This window comes from Dicentrarchus labrax, unplaced genomic scaffold, assembly GCF_905237075.1.
Source record: "Dicentrarchus labrax unplaced genomic scaffold, dlabrax2021, whole genome shotgun sequence".
Taxonomy (NCBI): Eukaryota; Metazoa; Chordata; class Actinopteri; family Moronidae; genus Dicentrarchus; species Dicentrarchus labrax.
This window is the reverse complement of record NW_026136723.1, coordinates 20,789,335-20,813,070: the sequence shown is the minus strand read 5'-3', so window position 1 is coordinate 20,813,070 and position 23,736 is coordinate 20,789,335. Positions and strand designations below refer to the sequence as shown.

Below are 23,736 nucleotides of genomic sequence, written 5' to 3'. Positions count from 1 at the left end.
TATTTATACAATATATTATTATTATATTAATAACATTATATTGTTATTACTATTGTTGTTATTATTATATGTTATATATTATTATTATTATTATTATTAATATTATTATATAACAATATTTAAGATATTATCTATTGTATCTTCTTGAATAGTCAAGTATTTATTATACATATGCTATATATCATATCATATCTTGTGTGTGTATATATATATATATGTGTGTACATATGATATATATTGTGTATATATATTACAGTATGTATGTATGCACACCTTGCACAGGCTGAATATATGACACATGTTTACATTATATCAATATTAATGTATAATATCTATGTGTATACATGTATATCTGTTCAGTCATCATATTATATATACATATTATTATATATTATGGATATTATTCATATTATTATTATTATTATATACTGTTATTAACAATAACACTACCTATCTATATTAATTTATATTTGTGTATCACTGCTATTGTTTTGTTTGTGAAAGCACATTGTAAACTCTGTTTTTTAAAGGTGCAATATAACAATAAGTTATCATTATTATTATTATTATCATTCTTCTTATTATTATTTTTGTTCACACGGTTGTTTCTATAGAATAGAATAGACTAGAATATATATATATATATATATATATATATATATATATATAATGTTATTGACCATAAAAGCTACAGAAGAAAATGCAACATTTAGAACAAACATGGTAACAAAACAACAATAAAGTATAATATAATATAATAAAGTATATGTCCTGGAGGACAAGGAGGAGGTCTTCATTACACTAAAAAGCAGTAAAGGCAGCATAGTATGAAGAGGAAATGTGGGTCACCAGTTTGAAACATATTAAATGACACCATTACCCAAGAAAGATGTGAAATAAAAAGCACAAAACAACTCTTTGGAGCGACTTTATTGCAGACTGGAAATCCTACAGATTCATAACAAAACAAAACAAGATCAGCAGAAAAACACAGAAAGATGTGTGTCAGCCTGCTTCTGTCCTTAAATGAGGTTAACCTCCCCACTGAAGCACTCTACATGGTAATTTCTGTTAAATGACACCACTCGAATAGACTCTGTGGATCCCTGCAACAACCAACAAATGGAGGGAAATCGTTATGATAATTACTCAGACACTAAAGTATCAATTACTTCTACTTGCTGTAAATCAAACGAAGAATTTAGCTCACCTCAGTTGGCAGTATCGGCACTCTGCAGGCGGCACATCTAGGAGCTTGAACCCTGAAACCATGAAGAAATCTCAGCAAACGGTCACAGAAACTCAACAGTGAAGTCACTCTGGGTGTGACTTATCTCATGTGTAGCCCGTCTGGCAGGGTTTGGTTTCATCTTTGTCTGGAGTGTGAATTAGTGGGCTCGGCCCATTGTTTGTTGCACAGATCTTGTATAAGAAACTCACCTCTGGTAGTCGCTGACACAGTAAACTCTACTGTCTGTGTCTACAGAGAAAGGCTGACCCTCCAGGCTCTGTCTGCAGACCACACAGCGAAAGCAGGACGGGTGGTAGGACTTCCCACAAGCCTGCAAGACCTGAAGATGTACAATTAGCTCCTCTTTACACACTGTATACTAATGTGCACAGACAGTAGATGAATGCATACTCACCATGTCCATGATTAAATACTCACAGCTGCTACACACTTCTGGGGATGGATGAACTCCTGAGTACTACATTAAATAACAGAACAATTCACCCATTATATATTTGGTTAATTGCTGTTAAAACTGGATACAAACATATGTTTTTGTACAATATCTTAAAGGACAAGTGTGGAGGATTTAGTGGCATCTAGCGGTGAAGTTGCAGATTGCAACTAACTGAACACCGCTCGCATCTGTAATTTGATGACCCAGGAAGAAGAACGGACTGTGAAGTGTGTAGGAGAAATTACAGTGTCCGCGAAACTTGTCCGTTTTGAGCTACTGCAGAAACATGGCGGTTCAACGTCTCATTTTAAGACAGGGCTGACTAAAGTGGGGCCCAGGGGCCAAAGTTGCTAGCCATAAGGTCCGATTTAGCCCGCCAGATGTTTGTAGCAAAAACATTTAATTAAAAAAAGAATTGTCTAAATCGCTGTTTCTGCTGTTTTATTTCTTTGTAAGGTAAAAATGGTCTCTAAATATGTGTCTGAGTGGGCGGAGAGAGTGACACTTTGTACAAGAAGTTGCTAGTAGCATTTTGCATCTTAACAATACAATACAATAGGCATTTGCTTTTGGTACCTGGCCCACCATAAGGTTTCAGTTTTGGCCCTTCAAGGGAAAAAGTTTGGGTAGCAAAAACATTATACACTAATGAAAACATACCTGTTAATATAATGTTCCATTTCTGACAATAGATCCTCCTCAATGTTACACACTGGACCTTTAACTCTGTGTACAGACAATGCTAAAACAGGATGTTCTTACCAAAAAATCCTCCTCGCAATAGATCCTTCCTGACACTGTATAAAATGGCTTGCCGCTGAGCTTTTTACCTAAACATGAAACAATAGACAAGGTGAAAATTGTTCCATAATGTGACATTTGATAGAAACAGATCAGCTGAGGTTTTGAGAGATAAACTCAAAAACAAAAGAAAAACGTCAGATTTTAGAGGCTCCAACAAAATCATCCACCTTTCACATCAAGAGGACTCACTGCAAACGCTGCAGGTGAAACAAGTGTCGTGGAATAAATGTCCCATCGCCTGGCAGGCCCTGTCCTCGCCGTACACCACTTTACTGCATCCTGCACAGCTTCCTGAGCGCAGACCACACACAATACAGAAGAAGCACAAAAAACCTTTGCATACTGTAAAGACTGACAACACACATGCTGAACCATATTAAGTCGCCAGAGTGCTGGAATAGATGGTCACTAAAAGACTGTTGGATAGGTAAATATTAAGTGTATTCCTTCCTTACCAAAGTTAAGATTGGAACTATAACTTGGGTCCATCTTCTACAGTATTTTCCCCAGTTGTCTCTGCATGCTGGAGCCTACAGTATGACTGTCTGGGGGTCTAATTTTATGTGTGGTGAAGACAGCTGTAAGGGGAGCTGCTATCTGGGTTTATGGGTGTTGCATTCGCTTGCTTCAGACCCACTGACTCCTCCAAGGTGGCTGGCTGAGTGGGTGGCAACAGATGAGACCCACTGGTACGAGATAAAACACCACAAGTATTTAGATACTGAAGCTGGATCTGTGTTCAGTTATTGACAATTTATAATTCAAATGGGTATTATTGTCATCATAGGACCTGGGAGTGTTTTTTTTACACTGTGTACCACCTCAGAAAATATTAATTTCCACCAAAAGTACCACCATTATGACCTACGTTAAAATGTAGTAGCGTAGGTCGACACCATTCAGTTCAAGGAGCAGGTTCAACAACAGTAATCAATAATTCAATAATAGTTCACGTTTGGAGCCACGATTGCAGTGTTTTCTTTCTATATTATAAGATTACCTATCGCCTTTTACCTCGTAACTAATCATGGATTGTTGTTTGCACTATAAGTGCACGAACGTGACGATGTAGAAATATATTACAGGAAAAAAAATATTTTAAATTACATTTCAGTGAGTGTTTTCATTCAATGTTTTCTAGTATTTTGATGTTTTAAAATTAATGTACGAGATTCCTCCACGTACCACTAGGCAGCTTGCGTACCACCAGTGGTACACATACCACAGTTTGAGAACCAGTGATCTAAATTGTAAGGAAGTGAAGTCATTTCTAGATGTGGTGGAAGACGTATTCAAACCCTTTAACTGAGTAAAAATAACTAGTGTAACAATGTGAAAATACTGCATACATAAATAAAAGTAAAAGCAGTACTTTAATTACTTTATACAAGTTTTGTTCAGTGGTTTCCAACCTAGGGGTCGGGGGGTCAGTCCAAAGGATCAAAAGGCAATTCAAAGTACCTACTATAAAGACATTAAGACAAGAGATAAATTAGATATAGACATTCATATGATTTAAGGATTAAAACTAGTTAAAACTGGCTAAAATAGGAAAGAAGACAAACAAATGTATTAATATTTGGATGAAAATATGACTTCTGGGCCTCAAACAGTGAAACAGTGTTTTTGAGGTCTACATTAAATAATTAGCACCCTGTCACTGACTGGTGCATTTGTATTCTTTACTGTATTATCTGTTTGAGCCTATTGAACAAATTATAACTTGATCCTGCTCATATTTCTTGTGTTACTGCCCTCATGTGGTCTGTTCAGGTCCTTCATTGGGTAACTCCTGACCTAGAATCAGACACTTTCAAACAACAGCTGGAACTAAATGCTGGTATTTGTGTTAACCTGCTTGGAGCCCTGAACTTATTTTAATCGTACTATGCTTTTATCTAAAATTTGTTTAGTTGTTATTCCGGTTTTTAGTTATTTTCTTTTTCATGGTTCTTTTTCTTATGTATGCCATTTCTGGTCTGTTGAGAAAATAATTGGCCAGGAAAGAAAGACAGCAAACATGATGACATGTTACCACATGATAAAAAGAATTTACTTTTGATGACTGACTGAGCATCTGTCATAAACAATAAACAGTCACTTGACATATTACACAACCTATCATGTCTCCAAAATGGAATAGAGAACATTAGCTCAGAGTTAATTCGGCTCATCTGTTCAAAACTCAATGAACTCCCCTCAAAAGGCACCGGAAAAGAAACTGTGTCCATGAAACTCTCCACAGCACATGTTTGGCAGTCAGTAACAGAAGAGGGGAGGGGACTCCGACAGCTGCTAATTCTTCACTGAGGTCTCTTGTTGAGGCTCACTGAAGCTGTCTTCATTCACCACACCGCCCGCTCTGCAAGCTGTCAGACTGGTTCAACCAAAAAAAATACAAAACCCAACTCAGTGTCACTTGTGATTGAATAGGTGTGTGTGTGCTTGTGTTTTGGGGATCAAAGTGCTCTCACAAAGACAAAAATATTATTAAGAAATATACATATATATATAATTTTATATCGTTTTCACTCTTTCATCTGTTTTGTTTCATATTGTGATTGAAGTTTTGCGTTTAGATGACAAAAAAAAGTTGAAATTATAAAGGATAATAAGCCTTGTTTTGTCTGGTGTTGGATTTGGGGTTAATTTTAGGCATTTTGGATCCAGATTAAGGGAAATTAGTGAGGTGATGTAAAGCCAAAATGTAACTCAGATTTGTGTTTGTGAGAGGTCTGCCCTCAGGTATGTTTCTGTACAGGAATGTCTGCGTCATGAGGCATGTGGAGGCAGGAGGGAGCCTTTGAAACATGGGAGTGTTATTCACAATATACTATCACACATCAGTCACATTTTCATCTTCAAAACATGCAGCTGACATGGCACAACCATGATTATTGAACATATTACTCATTTAAACTCAAATATTCCTTCAGGGACTGAATTTAACCTTCTTAATTCTTTGCTGTATTATTCCCGTTGCAGTTACATTCATCAGCCTCTGTGTCTTATAAAACTATTAATTTGGGGATGTTCAAACCTAAAGTAACCTCCACATTGTATCCACACCCCCTTCATCTGCCTCGTTTTGGCGATACACAGCACGATGCCAACAATCCTTGGCATGTTTGGCTGTTTAAAAATAGGGCAACCCATTGTGCCACACTGTGAGGGGAAGTCACATAAGGACTCGTGTGTTATATTACATACTGTGTGCATCAAACCCAATGCAGTGCTTTAGCTCAAGGGTACAACGGCAGGGCCCTGCTCCGCCTCAACCGTCAAGTTTGGACAGGTAACGCTACCTGAGGTCCACGCCCTCCGCTGCGCACAGCTACACCGGAGCAGGAAGTGGCTGTCAACGCTGTAACGATGGAAAGTTAATGAAAATGCGACTGTGCGTTTGATAGGAGAAACAGCAACATTTCAAGATTTTATTTTAAAAATCGTTTTACCTTTTTATAAAATAGGAAAATCCTTATTTTTTGAGGCGAACATGCGGCTCTGTTCGACCTACGCGCTCCTGGGACTTTTGTTTGTGACGGTCTTCGATGCATCAGGTGGGATAACGATCTCTTTCAGCAAGAAGCATATGTTCATGTATTGTTTGGTGAAGCTTTGCCCATTTCCCTGCTCTGGTTGAATTGCTTTTAGTTGGTTAAATGCGCTAAAGCATCGCGAAACGCCCTGATATCAAATTGCAGCAAGTGTGTTCCAATTGGGTCAAACACAAAAGTTACTATTGTGATTTTAAAATAAATAATAAATAAACGTGCTCAGGCGAAACCTAATGCAAAGATGGAGTGAAGAGTGTTAAAAGCTCTGTGTCAACGCATTAAGAGATGATGGAGGACATTAACGTTATGGATGACTGACTGACTTGATATTGGTGATGAAAGGCTGGAGCACATACCCAGTCAGAGTGCTTCAGTCCTAGACCTCCATTTTCAAAAAGGTTTATGAGGCATTTATGGAGCTTCCTGGAGGCATGAATTCATCATGACTCCATTAATGATTGACCAGCAATCTGCTGATGAAATATGAATCTCTCTAGCTCAAACTCTGCACTTTTCTTCCTCACTAACCTAATTCATTTCCTGGGGGGAGTCATCAGCAGGAGGGTGAATTTATTCTCTTATATAGTGTTTGTGGAAATTATGATATAAACTTCTATTTTCCCACTAAGTGTGTCCGTTTGAACCCTGTGACATCCTCGACACACCCATTGTTTTCTGTCACAGAAGCCCTCTAGCCACCATTTATGCTGCAATATTCTTATGTGTTGTTTTCAAGTCCTTGCAAGTTCAGGTTGTGAATTCCTGTTTTTGACTTATGCAGTTTAGTTTGTTTTTTCTATAATTTGTTTATTTAAGAAGAAATCATTAGACTATAAATTATTATTATTACTATAAATAATGTTATTATAAGTTAGCCATTTTGACAAGTACAATAGGTTTTTGACTATTTTTGACTTACCTGACCTGATAGCCAATTGATTGAAATAATTATGTAAACTTAAGATTTTAAAGTAAAAATAGTCTGAAACTAAATGACCAAATAACAACAGTTAGTTAAGCATATTTGGATGGAATTTTCCTCTCAAACTAAATATTACTAACACTATATATTCATTTCTAAATAAAGCAAAGTCACTAAAAGAAATGGCATGAAAGCTTGACTGATACCTCCCTTCCATTGCCCACATGTTTGGGAAGCTTCTATATGGTTGATACAAACATTACCCCTCCAGAGTGCCCTTTCAGTGGAGAAAATGTGTTAAAGTGCCCCTTAAGGGTGCTAATCCTCACCCTAACTAAGCTGTTTCACAATAAATGTATCACAACCTTCTGATTAACTTTTTATGGGTTTGTTTCACCCCTGCCCCTCAAACAGCCTGAGTCCGCCACCAGCTGCTGATGTGTAATATCACAGCTGAAACTGAAACAGCATCATCTAAGTTTTTAAAAGGATAATGAAGTACAACTTCCCTTAAAGGAAACATTTGCTTTTGCCACATAAACGTTACTCATGCTTTCTAAAATGGGTTCACCTTGAGTTCCTCTCTTTACTCAGCGCTCGGATGACTCACGATAATGGAAAGTCAATGAAGTTGCTTTGGTCTAATCACTACACAACATGGGGATAGGTGTGCCTGGAACCACTCTGTTTGCTCAAGCGTCAACAGAAAACTGTCTGACCGTTTCCGTGTGCTTTGTTTTGTTTGTTACCAAAATGTTACAGAGGTGTTGAACTGATTCATTATATTGTCTTACAAGAGAGACGGACATTGTTCTGCTCAGTGTGAACAAAACGGATGTCCACCCATCTGATTGATCTGCTGATACGAGTTAATCATTTTGTCTGCGAAATGTATAATTGTTAAACAATGCCCTGTGTTAGAGTAGGCACACAACAGTGCTTTGAGGTAAACATGCCCACAAAGACAATGCTTACATGCTGATGCTGAAACAGGTTTGATGTTTATGTTGATGGGAATGATGAGGAAAAAAAACTGTCATTAGTTTTGAAGATTATGACCTGATTGTGGCGCTAAAAGTAAAAGTAAAAGTAAAATGATCACCAAATTTCATCAGGACATGTTTTTTGTGAACCATGAATAATAACACATTTCATTTAAATTTTGGAGTTGTTTAGATATTTCATCCTGGACCAAAGTGACTGTCCCTGCCATCCATACAGCCCCGCTGCCAGCTATAAATGACCTGAAAGTGATTGTCAAAATAGTTGCAGATTAACTTTCGAGTTATTCGTTTAATCAGCTAATTGGTTCAGCTCTAGTTTTGAAGCTCATTTTGCAGCTAATATCAAATACAGTTTTTATGAGGATGTGTTTGTGCAATATTCAAAGATTCAAGTCCAAATATGGGAATGCGTCTCTGCATGCTCTCAGGCAGCTGATGTGCATTTAAAACAGAACAATACTTCCCTCTTTAAGCTATGTGAAGCTAACTTTCTGTGATCTGTCCCCTCAGAATGTTTACGGACGGTGGTCCGACCAAACAAAAGCTCGACTGTGACGGTGTCCAGGGAGCTGCCGTTGGATCAATGTGCTGTGTGTACAGTCAGCGGGGTGAATGACACACAGACATCCTGCCACTCCTCTCTGTCTCTGGTGCCCGAGGAGGAGGTCACACTGCTGTTCAACTGCTCCCAGCCGATTGAGCAGGCGTTCACTGTGATGATTACTGGCACCATTGGTGAGTTTACTGGCATCGTTTATTTAGCAGCTAAAGAGCCAGAGTTCAGGAGCTAGTAGAGCCCACAAACAGAGCTAAAAGAGAGTGAATGTTGCTCTGTATAACAACTTGTTTCCACTGCCCCCAAGTGGCAAATTATTGCACATCTTATATGTAATGAAATAATTGGATTATTTGGGTTTTCTTTTTTTGGTTTCAAATTAGCTGTGAGTTTTTTACATCGTTGTCAAATGGACTCGTTATACATGAATAGACCTACATTTACCATGTGTAGTTGTTTCTGTTCGCAGGTGTGACTTTAAAGGGGTCAACCCTCTCAGAAGCTACCTTGAGATTCATTCTAGTCTGACCTCAGTCATAATAACTTAAAAAACTTGAAAAGGTCCCTTTTTAACCCTTTAAGATTACATCCCCAGTCATTTTGTACCCCTATTTAAAAATATATGCCAAAAAAAAGACAAGAACTAAATTTCTTTGTATTTTTATATCTCAATCGAATCATTTTGTCTTCCTGTAAAACAAAATGTGACATGTGGTTACATAAGCATGAACTAACTAGTTTCAAATAATAATATCATGTTATTCACCTGTCAATTAATCTTCAACTTTTAGTGATACAGAGTAAAGATTTATTAGTTAGCTAGCTAGCTGGCTCTCTACCGAGTGTTTCTGGTGGGACAGGCCTCACTGATTACTGCAGTGGTTCCCAACATTTTCATGAAAGGACCCCTTTTCTATCATTGAATGACTGATGACCCATGATAAACTATACAATGAAACCAAATACTCGATGCAATATGGAAGTTTGTGTAAAACAAGCAATTTTTCATACAATTCTTCATCTGCATTTTGCATTTTTAACAATCATATATACTTTGTAGGCTTCTTTTTCAACAGATTCAGTGTTTTCTTCTCCCTTTCTATAATGCAGGATCAGGTTGTTTAGCAGAAACTGAAGGCGCAGGGTATAAAAATATAAACAATAAAAATAACAATTTAATTTAGTTTTCTTCATAGAAATTAACAAACACTAAGACGATTTAGGCCTATTGTGAATATTTTTAACATTTTTTTTACCCCACTTAAAATCAAGAAGCCCCCCCCAGTGATTTTGGGTGAAACTGGATCATATTTTATGAAAAAGTAAATGATTGAGCTGAAATTCTTCATATTTTCTTGCCTTTTAACTTTAATCCAGAGTGCACCAAGGACACCTGCAGCCCTACAACAGTAGAAACCCAACCCTCCATCCTCACAGAGTTCACCAGAACCTTCACCTGGGAGCTAAAGGCACCTGAGAAGATAGTTGTGGGTCTGGGCATCCTTGGAGATGGACTGATGGAGATGTCACACCCATGCCCTGACGGATTTCAGTATTCGGTTACCACGGACAAAACAAGTGGCAAGGGCACGACTCAGTATTGTCAAGGTGGTTCTGTGACTCATTTAGACCTTCCCAACCAAGCTGCTGTGTCTCTGCAAGTTAAACCAAAGGCTCAGGTCCCACTGGTGTTGTTCCAGGCCTCCGCTGGACCATTAAGTAAGAAATTATTGAATACACACTCTTGCTCTCTGCTCAAACTTAACCTAGTTGTAATGTGTTTACTAAGTGGATATTTATCACTAAATATCACTAAATTAAGGTTGCACCACACAAACTAGTTCTTAACAGTTAAGTTTAGTCTATCCTTTGGAAACCTGAAACTGTAATCTTTGTAAGTGTTATTATTCTTGGTAGCTGTTTCCCTGTTTCAAGCCTTTGTGCGTAAAGATATGTACTGATATGTCTCTCCTTTCCCCCCTTTAGAGGGCCGAAAAGAGGTTATAACTGTTGATTCCAGCACGACTGTGGTCGTAAGCCGTAATCCTGAGGAACCAGAGTGTGAAGTGTGCTCTGTTGATGGCTCCACCACCAACTGCAGCCCTACAGAAAAGACACTAACAAATGTTAAAAATCTCACGCTGGAGTTCAGCTGCCTAAAACCTCAGGATGTTTACAGCCTGAAGATGAAGAAGAAAATAGGTGAGAGCTGTGTTTAAGTCAGTTACCAGCATAATTTAGGATTAACTACACATGAATGGAAGACAAAAATGACTTATTTATCAATAAAAAATAATAAATAAATTCTGAAATAAATACATGAATAGATAAATATTTTCATTAATAAATGAAATATTAAATGAAAAAAAGAAGCTGTTATAAATACACAAATCAGTAGTTAAATAAAAAAATAATTAATGTTGGTAATCATTTTGGAAATGTTTATTTCTGATTTATCCTGGATTTCTGTATTTCTACAACAGAAATATAGAAATAGATAAATTAAGAAATACATAAATAAATAAACATTTGTAGAAATGTAGAGCTGAATAAATATTAATTTTTGAATTAGGTTTTTGTTTGTTTATTTCAGTATTTATTTCTTTATTCATTAGTTAGAATGTGTAGTTAATAATATCTGTAATTATGTCACCATTTATTGTATGTACTTGTTTATTTATAAATTAATAAGTTATGTTTTTTCCTCCATAGTCATGATACTGAAGTCTAGGCTATTTCTCTTTCTGTGGTACCCAAAAAGTAAATAAAAAAAGATATGTTCATTGTATAAATTTATCATTTTTGTTACTCAGAGTGCACCAAGAGCTCCTGCACTCCTGCTGCAGGAGAAGTCGATCCCAACCTCTTCAAGGACTTTAAAAAATCCCTAACGTGGGACATTAGTGTACCAGAGAGGACTGTATTAACTCTGGACTTCCCTGGTGGATTAAAGGAGATGACTGGAGCAGAAAATTGCCAAGATGGCCACCAGTACTCAGTGAGTACAACTAAAGGTGACGGAAAGATCAAAACTAACAGCTACTGCAAGGGTGGGACGGTGTCTCATCTGGATCTGCTTGGAGCGACGACTGTGACTGCTGAGGTGCCCAAAGGAGGAGATCTGGACTCAACAGCATTCACTGTCAAAGCAGCGCCAAGAGGCGAGTGTCTGTTTCTTCAGTTAGTTCACACTATAATGAAATAAATAGCTATTTATTTACAGAACAATATATCAAATACGTATTCCTAAAACCTGATGCTACATCCTTTAAAATTACACAAAGATGCTTCATTAAACATACCTAAAATAATTAATAATTTTTTATAATAGTGGGAAAAAACTCTTTCTAACGCTAATGGATATGCAGAAAACAGTGCAGAGGGTATTTCAGGAAGTGTAATTATAGCAGTTTCAAGAATAAAATTAATAGTCTACAGACAGGCTAGTAGCTAAGTAGACTGTATTTAGCATTGTATTGTATTGAGCTAAATAAAAGTTCAGCATGTCACATTTGCCAATTAGCACCAAAGACAAAATACAGTGTCAATATGTCAATATGTCAATGGCTATGTCTATGGCCATCCATCCAGAAGTTAGACCAAAGTGGTTGACCAACAGACGTCACTTAAAGGAAAACTTTGGTATTTCTCAACCCTGACCTTATTTTCCCATGTTTTTGTGTCAAAGTGAGTAATGGGAACAACAAGTTTTGAATGTGGTCCAGTACTGAGCGAGAACACAGCAGCCTCCAGTCACAGAACGGCCTACAATGCAATCTTTGTGAGCAATTGTGCACCATCAAAACATGTCCATTAAATTGATTGTTCTTGCCACTGGCTCATATTGTTATTATATATTTCGGGTACCTTTCGCTTGATCCAGTCCATGAAATAAAGCTCCTCTGTGGGCATAGGGTGACTTGACTTACATTGCCCGCAAGGATTGCATTGTAGCATGTTTAACGGCTGCAGTACTGGACCAAATTCAAAACTTGTTACCCCTGTAAGTCACTTTGACACAAAAACACTGGAAAATAAGATCCAGATTAGAAAATACTAAAGTTATCCTTTAATTAAACAGTTACAGTACACCACATACCTTATACCATTTAAATCATACGTAATGTTTAATATTTTGGCTTATAGTTAATATGAATGTACATGCAACAATATCTCTTTCATACATTTTATTTGAGAAGTGGTTGAGCGGAGATGTCTTTGCTCTCGGGTGTGCTCAGTATCTTATTGCACCTCTTTTCTCTTTAGCTGGCAGAATGATGACCGTGACGCCTGATCCTGACACCATCATCACCATCAGCAGGGTGACCAGCGAACCAGACTGCAGCGTGTGTCACAACACGGTGCCCAAACCGACATGCAACCCAAGATTTCTCCAACTGAAGGATCCTACCAACACCTCAGTAGAGTTTACCTGTCCTCAACCTCAGGATGTCTTCGGTGTGGAGATCAACAGAGAAATTGGTATGTCAGACTGTGAACCTGCATCCTGCACGATCAATTTTGTGCATTCACGATGTGTTTGATAAAATATCATCTGAGTTAGGTTTCAGAGATTAAAAGATACTCTTAGTGACCACAGACAGCACCAAGATTTGATGCAAAAATAACTAGTCTGTTATATAGCCCAATAGTTTTTTACTCTACCCACCAGCTGAGAAAACTCCCCATACAGTAAAACTACAGTGAAATTAATCTCATTAATGTTGGGTTAGATCGAGAATTGTTTTATGCAAGCAAGGCTAGCAAGATTAAAGATTTATTCAACAAGAAAAAACAAATGTAAAGTACATTTTTGACGAGGAGAAAACCAAAAAAAAAAATCAAGTAATCACGTCAGTCTAGAGTAGACTAAAGTGCGAAGGAGTCATCTTACTGTCATGTTCACCGTGAAAGTAGTAAGAGACTCCTTGTTTTTGTTTCTGGCAATCAGAGCAAAGGTTAACTTTCACAACCCTAAGTCCTGTTAGGGTGTGTAGCAGCCAATAATGTAATAACTACCAAATGTTCTTGACATTGTTATTTAAATAAAGTAACTGTGTGTTTTAATTAATTGCTTTGTCTTATTGAAGCATGATATGAAGCACTAATCCATTTCAAACTGTATGATTAGCTCTTTCTGAGATGGTTTAAGAAGAACATTCTCACATTGACGCACAAACTGACTGGATCTTTAAAGATTTAAGACTTGCTTTCTTGCTTAAACTTATTTGCTCAAATTCCAGACTGCACAGAGACCTCCTGTTCGGGTGACATTGTTCAGGCCGAGTCTTCACTATTCCCAGACTTCAATCGAACCTTCACCTGGGATCTGAAAGTTGTCTCCACTCGGGCCTTCCAGCTCGACTTCCCAGAACCGGGGATGCAACAGATTTCCAACGAGGAGACCTGTCCGGATGAGCACACATACTCTCTTGTTACCTATCTGCGCACGGGGCCAGCAACCATTGGTACCTTTTGCAAAGGAGGAACTGTGACCACCATCCTGGCTCGATACAAGGGCCGTTTGTCTCTACAGGTGCCTGGGGACAGGAAGCTGGATCCTGTTGACGTCAAACTCACTGTTGGGCCTGAGACCAGCAGTAAGTTAGTAATTTAATTTAATTTAATTTTTTATTCCTAATACATACTAGGGCTGTGTATTGACCGGAATCTGGCAGTACAATACATATTGCCATATATTGCAATACTATAAACAACACAATAGAAATTGTAATTTTAAAAAATATATGATTTTAGGAAAACTGTGTAGTATAAAGAACGCACAACAATATGTAAAACAAAGTCTACTTTTGTTTGCATTTGTGTGTTACATCCAACATATAGCCCTCAATTGAAGAGGGATTGTTGGATATTTTGTATATGGTCAAAGCCATGTTACGATATATATAGTTGCATTGCCGCACTGTTAAATTTATAGCAGCTGTATGCTTCCAAAGTCATCATCTGGACTTTGGCTGTTATATGTTCCATGTACTTCTATATATTCTATACACTATATACTTTTCTCTCTACCTTACTTTCAATTTCTTTTTATGTTACTAAAAAATATTAAAGTACCTCACCAAAACCATAGTTTTTAGTCATCATTGTATTTAAAAAAGAACCGTTTTGTCTTCAGGTATTGCTATGCAGGCCCATAATCACTACTGAGTTCCTTTTTAAAAGCTTATTTAAAAGGGATATAGATGACTTCCTTTGCATGTTTCCTACCAAAATAGTCTCTCCTTGTTTCTCTCCAGTGGTGGCAATAGTTAAAGCCAACCTACCACGAGGCGTATCAGACACAGACTTCATCACAGCCAACTATCCCCGCGATTTTCCTGATGACCAGCAGATGCGGTGGGACTTCACAGTGCCCGGCATGCACAACTACACCATGCACTTCCGTGATCACACAGCTCCAGAATGCCTCCAAAAAGAAGTGGAGGTGGAGTACCAGAAAGAGGGCAAGAAGGTGACCAAACTGACTCTGACGGATCCTCAGCCGGAGCATCAGCAGGGCAACTTCAACATGACGCTGAAGAACTGTCAAACCAACAAGACGCTACAAGGACTCACCTTGAACTACAAAGTCTCCGTAATGAGAAGTGGTCATCCAGGTACAGTGATAAAGCATGAAAAGCTGCTTGCGTTTTTACAATAAGAGAGAAGGAGACAGAATACTTTTTCATCCAGATGGTTAGAAAAGTCTTTGAGGATTTGAAGGTTTTTTTAATGATGATTGCAGGGTATATATTTAAAAAATAAATTCAACGTGTAGTTCTTTGACTTTAATGTAATGGTAATACCCGAAAGGCACAAACTGTGTACATTACTTTACCCATAAAAATATATAATTTGGGAATTTTTAGATCAAAATTGAGTTTTTGCCTGTGATTTTAGTATATCAAATTACAGTACCACAATACAGTTTGTATTTTATATAGAAATTAGACAAAAACAAACACCAGAAAAAGGATTGCTGATAAAATATTGTCACAATAAAAGCTGAGATGATGACTTCCTTTATGCTTTGTATTTCCCTCTCAGTTCTGTGTACGGTGGATCTAACCAAACACACAGGAGTGTCGCTGCAGATAGAGAAAGTGGGTTCTGATCCCAACTGTGAGATGAGCATCGACTCTGAGGTCAAAGAGAAGATAAACGTGGCTGCAGGCACAAAGGCCAGCCTGTCCTTCCTTGACTGTCCATACGAAGATGTGCGCCTGACTGCCAGTAAAGTTATTGGTAAGCTGTTTTTTGGGGGGGCTAAAATGATTGTAGCTTTGTTGTTTTCAAAGTCAAAGTATAAAGTGTTGAGGGAATAGTTCGAATTATAAAACTTTTTAGTATATCTCCTTTTGTGCCTCAATAATAATTTCAATAATAGGGTGCCGAAACATGGCGTCCTGCCATCCGAAAGTCCTCACTTTGCCCAAATTGGATTCCTGTCTACGGATGCCCCTCCACAACTTCACCTGGCACCTCAACATCCCTCAGGACGGCACAGTGGATCTGGTGTCGCCCACAGGGAGCCTCCAGCAGTTCCTGCCTGGCCAGGAGTGTAATCAGTCTGTCTCCCTGCATGTGGCGGAGGCTGATGGGTTCTCCATTGGAAGTTTCTGCTTTAATGGAGTCATCAAGAAAGTTCAGGTGCACGCCAACGTCTCCATCACAGCCACATCCAAGGACTTCAGCAAGAACAGGGGGCCTTTTCTCAATGTCAGCTTCAGTCAGGAGATCCCAGGTAAAACAGGAATGTAATGCAGGCTGCAGCTAATGATTAATCTGCAGACTATTTTCTCGGTTAATCAATTAACCATTTTGTTAGAAAATAGTGAAACTGGCCCTAGCCCAAGGAGGCTTATTCATATGAACTGTTTTGTCCAACCAACTATTCAAAAGCCAAGGATATTCAATTTATTTTAAAAGAAAAGCAGCAAATTATACCTTTTTAAAAATCTTAAATCAGAGGATTTTTTTGGCATTTGTGCTTTTAAATGAAATCTGCAATTTTGTGACTAATCAATTAATCCTTTCAGCTCTATTATATTGTCTAATATATTTTTTCAACATTCGAGAGTTCTGACATTTTTTAACAGATTTTAATTAATTCGAGTGGATTTCAGGGTGAGCTAAAGTGGATAGATGGCATAGCACCCACCCACACATGACCCAGAGGGAAACTGTAGTTGAATAGACCTTTTTCACAGCAGACACTCAAACACAGGTGCAGCAAATAACATTATCCGCTGTGGCATTGCATTGGAATAATTACTTGAACAGAGCCATAGTTAATGTCATAAGTAACGTATGTGCTTTTCTGCAATGACAAGTCAAAATATCTACTGTAAATAACACCTGAAGGCTTCCAGAAGGGGACAGAAAACAAGGCAAACAGACAAATTGATGTCAAGATATTTCCAGATGCTGCAACAAAGGGATTTGAGAAAAGAAGAAAAATTTTTTATTTAATTACATTTAGTTTATAATAATTGTATCCTAAAGCTGCAGTAATATATATTTTATATTATTAAGGGATCATATGTTTTTTTTATAGTAAATTCAGGACCTTCGGGTTTTGGCCTGTTGGTGGGAGAAACTAGACCTTTTAAAGATGTCACCTTGTAATAGGCATAGTATTGGCTATTTTCTGTTATTTTATAGACCAAACTGGTTCCATTATGATCAAACAGAGCAAATTCACTTTACTTTTAAATTCCACACAGGGGCACCATTGCACCACAAATGCTTGAATAGCTCAATTTGTAGACTAGCAGAGAATAATCACACACAGGACACAGTACTGACAGTATTTCCATCCCGTTTCAGATAGCATTATTTACAGAGTTAGTCCAGGGATTTCGTCCCCAACCCTGCTCAGCACCCCCAACTGGCCTGAGGGGATGAGGCCTTCCTCCACCATATCCTGGATCGTCACTCTGCCGAGCCAGTACCAGGCACACATGCAGTTTGTCAACATCAGCCAGCCCAAATGCAAAGACACTCACACTGCCATCAAGGTGCAGATGCTGGGGCAGGAGGAGGAGATCATGAGCCGCAGGGAGGACGAGAAGACGGAGGACAAGTTGACGGTGTCACAGAGTTTCTACCTCAACATGTCCAACTGTGCACCGGAGAGTGAAAAGTTTGGTGCAGTGACCAAAATCGTTCTGCAGAAGAAGACCAGTAAGCAAGCCGGACTAATTTAATGCAAACAAAAGAATCCTTTATATGTTATTAAACTAAAGGACGTAATTCTACCATGTCTTCTTTTTGCCTCTACAGATCTGTTGGCAATCCTCCTCGGGATAGCAGGAGCTCTTTTGCTTTTGCTCGTAGTGCTGGCTGTTGTGTGCATCGTTACAAAGTGAGTTCACCTGTAGAAAAAAACGCGAACATCTGAGCCTGTATTTATCAAACATGAGATTTTTTTATTTATTTTGCCTCTATTTCTCAAATTGGGGTACGCTTTTTAAATTTATTTTAATTTAATATCAGTCATTCATAATTCCTAAAATAATTATACTATAATAAGTTCAATAAAATGGAAATGTAAGTTTGATAAATCTAATTTTATATTCAATATTCCCATTTTTAATGCAATTGTTAACTGTAGTAATACCTCACAAAAGAAGCAAGAAGCCAGTTTAGATATAATAAGCTGTGTCTGTTGTGCAAATTCTCTTCCACCTATTGATGTTATTTTTTGTTTATATTATTTATTGATGCATTATTTAGTTACTTTTGATATATAACATTATTTTACTACAGTTTTTCAGCTTTGGGGCTCCATACTTTAGTGTAAGTTTAATGAATATGGGCCCTGGTTTCTACGCAGGTTAGATCATGTTTTATCTTTAATCTTTATATCTTAATTTATTGTCTATATTCTGTAATATATTTTTGTAACTGGTGGCTTTTGTTGACCCTTATTGTTTTCTACCTTCAACTTTTCAGGAAAAAGAAAAGAGATAAAATGAACAAGGAGTCATCCATCTACATCGGCAAAGGGAATATCTTCCGCCCAGGTGACATGCACTTCACCAAAAGTCGGTCTGAAAATGAATCTCACGTCTACGACTCCATAGATGAGACGATGGTGTACGGCCACCTGCTGGGTGACACGAGCTACGCCGACAGCATGCAGGACCGCTTCAAAGGGATGCAGATGGACTCGTATCAAACGTTCACAGGCCCCACTGATGGAGAGCTGCCTGTAATCAAAGAGCCGGACCATGAGCCTGAGATGGACCAGTACAAGACATTCCTGGACCCGTCTGAGACTTTCATCCCGTCCCGTCCGCGCACGCCAATCGACCGGCAGGACAGCCTCGGCTTCCAGGACCGCAGGATGGTGGAAAATGAACTGTACACGTTCAAGACCACAGGCAATATCAACACGATCCGACTCTCCGGTGTTGACATGGAACCACTAACAGAGCAGTCCATGTAGTGTGTCAGGACTGTAACTGCACGATGGACAGCTGTTACTAAATTCTCTGTACTGATGTGGACTTGTGCATCGATCACACTCAGGGAATCTGAGTTCAGATGAGCTTTCTGAATATGACTTTAAGAGTAGATGCTGTGATCCTTGTAGCTTTCTCGCCCAGAGTTAGAAGATCTATACGATTCTCAGCGTAAAGACTGGAAACAAGAGGAAACAGCTAGCCTGGCTCTCTCCAAAAGTAACAAAATCCACCAAATTTCCAGAAGTCACTGCCTCCAGCAAGTTAACTAATAGCACACTGTAAAACCTTAACCAAAGTATAAAAAAAACTGCTGTTCCCTCTGTTTCCAGTCTTCATGCTAAGCTAAGCTGGCTGTAGCTTATAGTACAAACATGAGGATGATATTGATCTTCTCGTATGACTCTCAGCAGGAAAGCAACAAAGTCCAACCTTGCCTTTAATATTTGATTTGTTTAGTTTTATTCAATTTCTGCCTATGGGGCATTGACTCAGGAGCATAGACTATCTCTGGTCCTTGTTTTAATGTGTTTTTACTGCATATTGTTTACGGTTTTTAAGATTTTTTTCTTTACCTGTAAATACAATTTAGGGGTTGTTTTTTTTGCAATAAATTCTAGGAAAATGGTCTGGTGCCGAAAGTTTACTTCTTCAGGTAACGGCTGCCATCACACTTCATTTTCCTCTTTGCACTGAGACAGTCGCCTTTCGCATTCTAGATGGTGAAAACAATTTCAACCACAGGAACTCTGGCCATGAAAAACAGTGTGAAGGAGGGTGTGGACGACTTCAGACTGCAGAGCAGAAGCCAATGTTTACCGTGGAGTTTTTACTGGAATCAACAAATGCAGAAGCCAGGTTCACATAGTTGCACCAGATTTATTGCAGATGCAGGTGTTGAATTTAAAATAACGTTTGTCTTTCAGTTTTAAGCCTTTTGACTTTGAGTATGCTTAAGTATATCCCAAAACCTTTGAGAAATGACAATAGAGGAATGAGTTTTCATAGTTTATTGATGGTGATTTTTCAGGTTACATTAGGCTAGACATTATAGGAGACTGAAATACTAGCAAACTGAAACAATCTATCAAAAGAATGTGGTTAAAGATTGAGTTATTTTTTTATATTATTCTGGCTCCATGCGAGTCTTGTCGTTAAAATACAGTAGTTGTGAAGGGCTGCCTGAATTTAAACCAGTGGTTCTCAACCAGTGAGTCATGGAAGTACTGTAATAGAGGTGTGGAAAGAAGTTACACCCAGTTTTTACATTTGTGAAAGGTGCCAGCACCTACACACTAATTTTGTTGCAGGAGTACTGGTACATACTAGATATATATATATATATTTGGAAAATTATAATTGTATTGTGTTGTATTTATATATGTACTAAAATCTTTAAAATGATGGCAGAAATCATTGATTCCTTTGGAGGAGACAATGTCCCATAATCTCTAGTTTAGACTGAACTGTGAGCATTCTGGTTTTATTCTGACCACAAGGAATGCTGCAAATGACATATCACCAGATCACTTTAGTCAAAAATAACAGCTTTACATGTCACTGTCTTGTAATGCAACTGACTGTGACTTCTAGCAGAATTTAGTCCCAGCTGAGAACCACTGGCTTAAAACTTAAAAGGCACTGCAGCAAGAGTACACTGTAAAAGCAGCTAAAACCATGCGCAATCTATGATGAGATAAATATGATCAAACAATGTTGAACTGGCAGATGGAGGGCTTCTCCTCACGACAGTTCTCGTCAGACCACTTCCCGCGGGAGGCCACGGACAAGACGGCACAGTTCTGGGACTGGCGGCCATCTGGCTGAGGGGACCGGCTGTTGGATGTGTCCCAGTTTTTATATGTAATGCTGGAGCTGGTCTGGTCCACCCAGGTGCCCTCAGTCACCATGTCGTTGAAGCCCAACCAGACCTGCCCATCTGGGCCGATGCTCTGGCGGATGTAGTCTCTGAGCTGGTCGTTCTCATCGCTGGATGTGGGCGTACCGAGGACACCGCCCAGGTTGTTACAGTCTTCACTGGCAGTGTGATAGCGTTTTCTCAGAGGTTCGGCCAAGTAACACTTGCCATGGATCTTTATGCCTTTCAAACAGACTGAAGAGAAAAATAAAAAGGGGGCAGATGGTTAGATAGACCTAAACTGTGACTCAGTGTCATTTGTTTTCATTTGGAGATAATACAGGGAGCCTGTGATCATGTGAATAAAAGTAGTCCTGTGGTATTTTGGAGACAGCGTATGAGCACAATATCCTCAGTTAATGAGCAACATGGTGAAAATGGTGCTTTTTCTGTCCTGAAGATTTTTGGATTTGCAGGAGCAACTGGATATCATTTTGTGTTCAGAACAAGAGGTCGTACAAGGGCATGCCATGTGTTTTCCAGATTGAAATGTTTCAAAGACTACACGTGTATCCCATCTGTGTGTACTTTAAAAGGAAGCATACCTCAGACTGTTCACTCCAGCTTCAATACATATTCGGTGCCCGATGGCCAGCTTAACCTATTAAAAATAAATATTGGACCCCTACTGACCCTCTACCTGCCACCTGGCCCCTAGTCTCGCGATACCAGACAATTGGAAATCTCAGTACCTACAGACTGTCTTGGGATTGTTAAATGCAAAGTTGTTGTTTAAACAGCCACTAACAAATGTACGCCATTTAAATGAAGTGGCTTTCTATTAACTGATGGAATTTGTTGTAATTGTTTCAAATAATTTAATTACATTTTTTCGTTTATGCTTATTTGGGTTTTAGTAATTGTCTGACTGTAAAGCTCTTTGTAACTTTGGTTTTGAAAGCTACTTATAAAAGGTTATTATTGTTGTTATTATTATTATTAAGATGAGATTTTGACCTTGCTTGGTTGAGTATGTGCCTTAGTGTCGCAAATTCTTATTAAGAATAGGAGATTTAGGGTAATCAAGCCCTTCTTAGAGGAATTATTTGCACACCTTTATCAAATTTATGATCCAGCCGTTCAGAAGATAAGCTTACCTGTCTGCAGAGCTTGTTGTTCCTTCAGGAGGTTGAGCTCCTGGACAATGTCATCGATCTGTTTCTGTAGGTTTACAATTGCAGCATCCTGTGCTGTTGTATCTGATTCCAACAACACCAGAAATTCAAATTAGTCGTTTGTGCATGCTCAGTGATGGAAGAATAACTAACAAATGTATGTATAATTCCTTGTTTCAAGGAGATTTGAGCACCATTATAAGAAAGAAAACTTGCTGTTTAAAGAAAAACTACATTTACTAATATCTCAAACAACTCATAACACAAATATAATATTCACATAAATTCTTCCTACAGATTGTGATCAGGTGTTTTCTACCTTTTCTCACTGTCTTCTTCTTTGGTGGAGTCTGCTGAAGTGAGCAGTTCACCAGTAGTAGTACTCCCAGCAGCACACACACTCCTTTGAACTCCATGGCTAGACCTGTTGAATAAGGCTGCTCCAACGTGGATGCTTGCAATTTATCTCTCTCTCTCCCTCTCTCTCACTCACTCACTCTCTCACACCCTCCCTCTCATCTCTCCAAAACTCCCATTTGCAGGAATAACAATGCGACCTCAGGAGCCTTATAGGATGGCGTGTGTGTGTGTCTCATCTGTCTGGCTCCAGACACGTCAGATGGAGGGCCAATACTAACCATAGCCAGGCCTGGAAAGCAGGTGGAGACTGGCAGACAGGGCAACACAGTGTGAAGCAGTTGAGCTTTCGTCAGAGTATATGAAAAGGAAACAAGCACTGACTCATCTGTTGCATAAATGCTTAAATAACTTGGTTACAGTTTATTTCTTGGCTCTTTTGACTAGTTTAATCTTAAAAAAAGAGATGGAATAAAACCTTCTTTCCTAAATGTAAGCCAAATTGTTCTTTGGAAGTCCTTAGGTATGGCCTAATTTGGAAAAATTTCACTATTTCCAGGTTTTTTTTGACAGCAGTGAGGCAATGAAATTGAAAAATCTCTTATGCAGTTTTTAATTACCTGTACGTGCAATATTATACCTTATTTTAAATTTTCTATCATTTTATAAACCATTCTCTGCATACGTTTTTTTCATTTCAAAATCTACTCTGAGCTCAAGCCATGAATAGGAGTTTGTTTTGGACCTGTCTGCTCTCAGCCAGCACACACACACACCCTACAGTCTGAGGGCCAAGTGGAAATGATCCAGTTACATCTGGACTTTCTGTAAGACTTCCATTTTACACAATCTTCAAACTGACACGTGGCAAAAACAAAAGGATGCAGAGAGTCTGGATTTTTCCTGTGCATTTCTGTCCTGACAGTACAGCACTGATTTCAGATCTGCTAACTCTAAATCTGCTCGAAATAAAACTAAAACTCACCCTTGGTGAATGTGGAACAAAAGCACAAGGACACACACAGGTTTTACAATATAGCAAGTTATCTGTGTAAAATACTGCATACTTTGATGGACCTACTTGATGAAATATAGTTCCTCTGTAATATCCATAGTTACTTTGTTATTGTCAATATGTTAAAATAAATTCTCTTTACTGTGGACAATCAGATCCCTGGTTATTAATACCTACTGCACAGGTTCATCGATTGCGATTCAATTGCGATATTGTTTGTGTCCATAATCTTCTTTCCAAATCAAATCACCAAACCAGTTCTCTAAGATCGTATGTTTTACTGTTAGAAATGCAGATGTAATAACACACTGTTGATTTTGCTTCACAT

The 23,736-nt window shown here is 38.4% G+C and overlaps 3 protein-coding genes across 6 annotated transcripts; 1 reads left to right on the top strand and 2 right to left on the bottom strand.

The window, feature by feature from the left end:
- Positions 1 to 912: 912 nt before the first annotated feature.
- On the bottom strand, positions 913 to 5,852 carry LOC127358489 (LIM domain-containing protein 1-like). 4 transcript variants are annotated; one of them, XM_051391626.1, is made up of 8 exons: positions 5,703 to 5,852; positions 2,948 to 4,869; positions 2,660 to 2,779; positions 2,451 to 2,518; positions 1,647 to 1,709; positions 1,441 to 1,571; positions 1,211 to 1,262; positions 913 to 1,106 (listed from the first exon to the last, which is right to left on the bottom strand). In XM_051391626.1, the coding sequence occupies exons 2-8, from the start codon at positions 2,979 to 2,981 to the stop codon at positions 1,023 to 1,025; spliced, it is 552 nt and encodes a 183-aa protein (XP_051247586.1). In that variant the 5' UTR covers positions 2,982 to 4,869; positions 5,703 to 5,852; the 3' UTR covers positions 913 to 1,022. The 4 variants fall into 4 exon arrangements, with proteins under 4 accessions (XP_051247586.1, XP_051247587.1, XP_051247588.1 ...); XM_051391627.1 differs by having other exon boundaries at positions 1,441 to 1,562; XM_051391628.1 differs by lacking the exon at positions 5,703 to 5,852 and having other exon boundaries at positions 2,682 to 2,783.
- On the top strand, positions 5,791 to 19,630 carry cdcp1b (CUB domain containing protein 1b). The gene is made up of 13 exons (XM_051391593.1): positions 5,791 to 6,052; positions 8,486 to 8,710; positions 9,909 to 10,250; positions 10,518 to 10,733; positions 11,345 to 11,692; positions 12,798 to 13,013; positions 13,775 to 14,131; positions 14,792 to 15,151; positions 15,582 to 15,779; positions 15,922 to 16,278; positions 17,364 to 17,720; positions 17,820 to 17,901; positions 18,492 to 19,630. Exons 1-13 carry the CDS (start codon positions 5,989 to 5,991, stop codon positions 18,985 to 18,987), a joined length of 3,618 nt encoding a protein of 1,205 aa, XP_051247553.1. The 5' UTR covers positions 5,791 to 5,988; the 3' UTR covers positions 18,988 to 19,630.
- A 368-nt stretch (positions 19,631 to 19,998) lies between these two features.
- Positions 19,999 to 22,523, bottom strand: LOC127358487 (tetranectin-like). Its single transcript, XM_051391625.1, has 3 exons — positions 22,356 to 22,523; positions 22,019 to 22,120; positions 19,999 to 21,116 (listed from the first exon to the last, which is right to left on the bottom strand). The coding sequence occupies exons 1-3, from the start codon at positions 22,450 to 22,452 to the stop codon at positions 20,710 to 20,712; spliced, it is 606 nt and encodes a 201-aa protein (XP_051247585.1). The 5' UTR covers positions 22,453 to 22,523; the 3' UTR covers positions 19,999 to 20,709.
- Between the last annotated feature and the right edge of the window lie 1,213 nt (positions 22,524 to 23,736).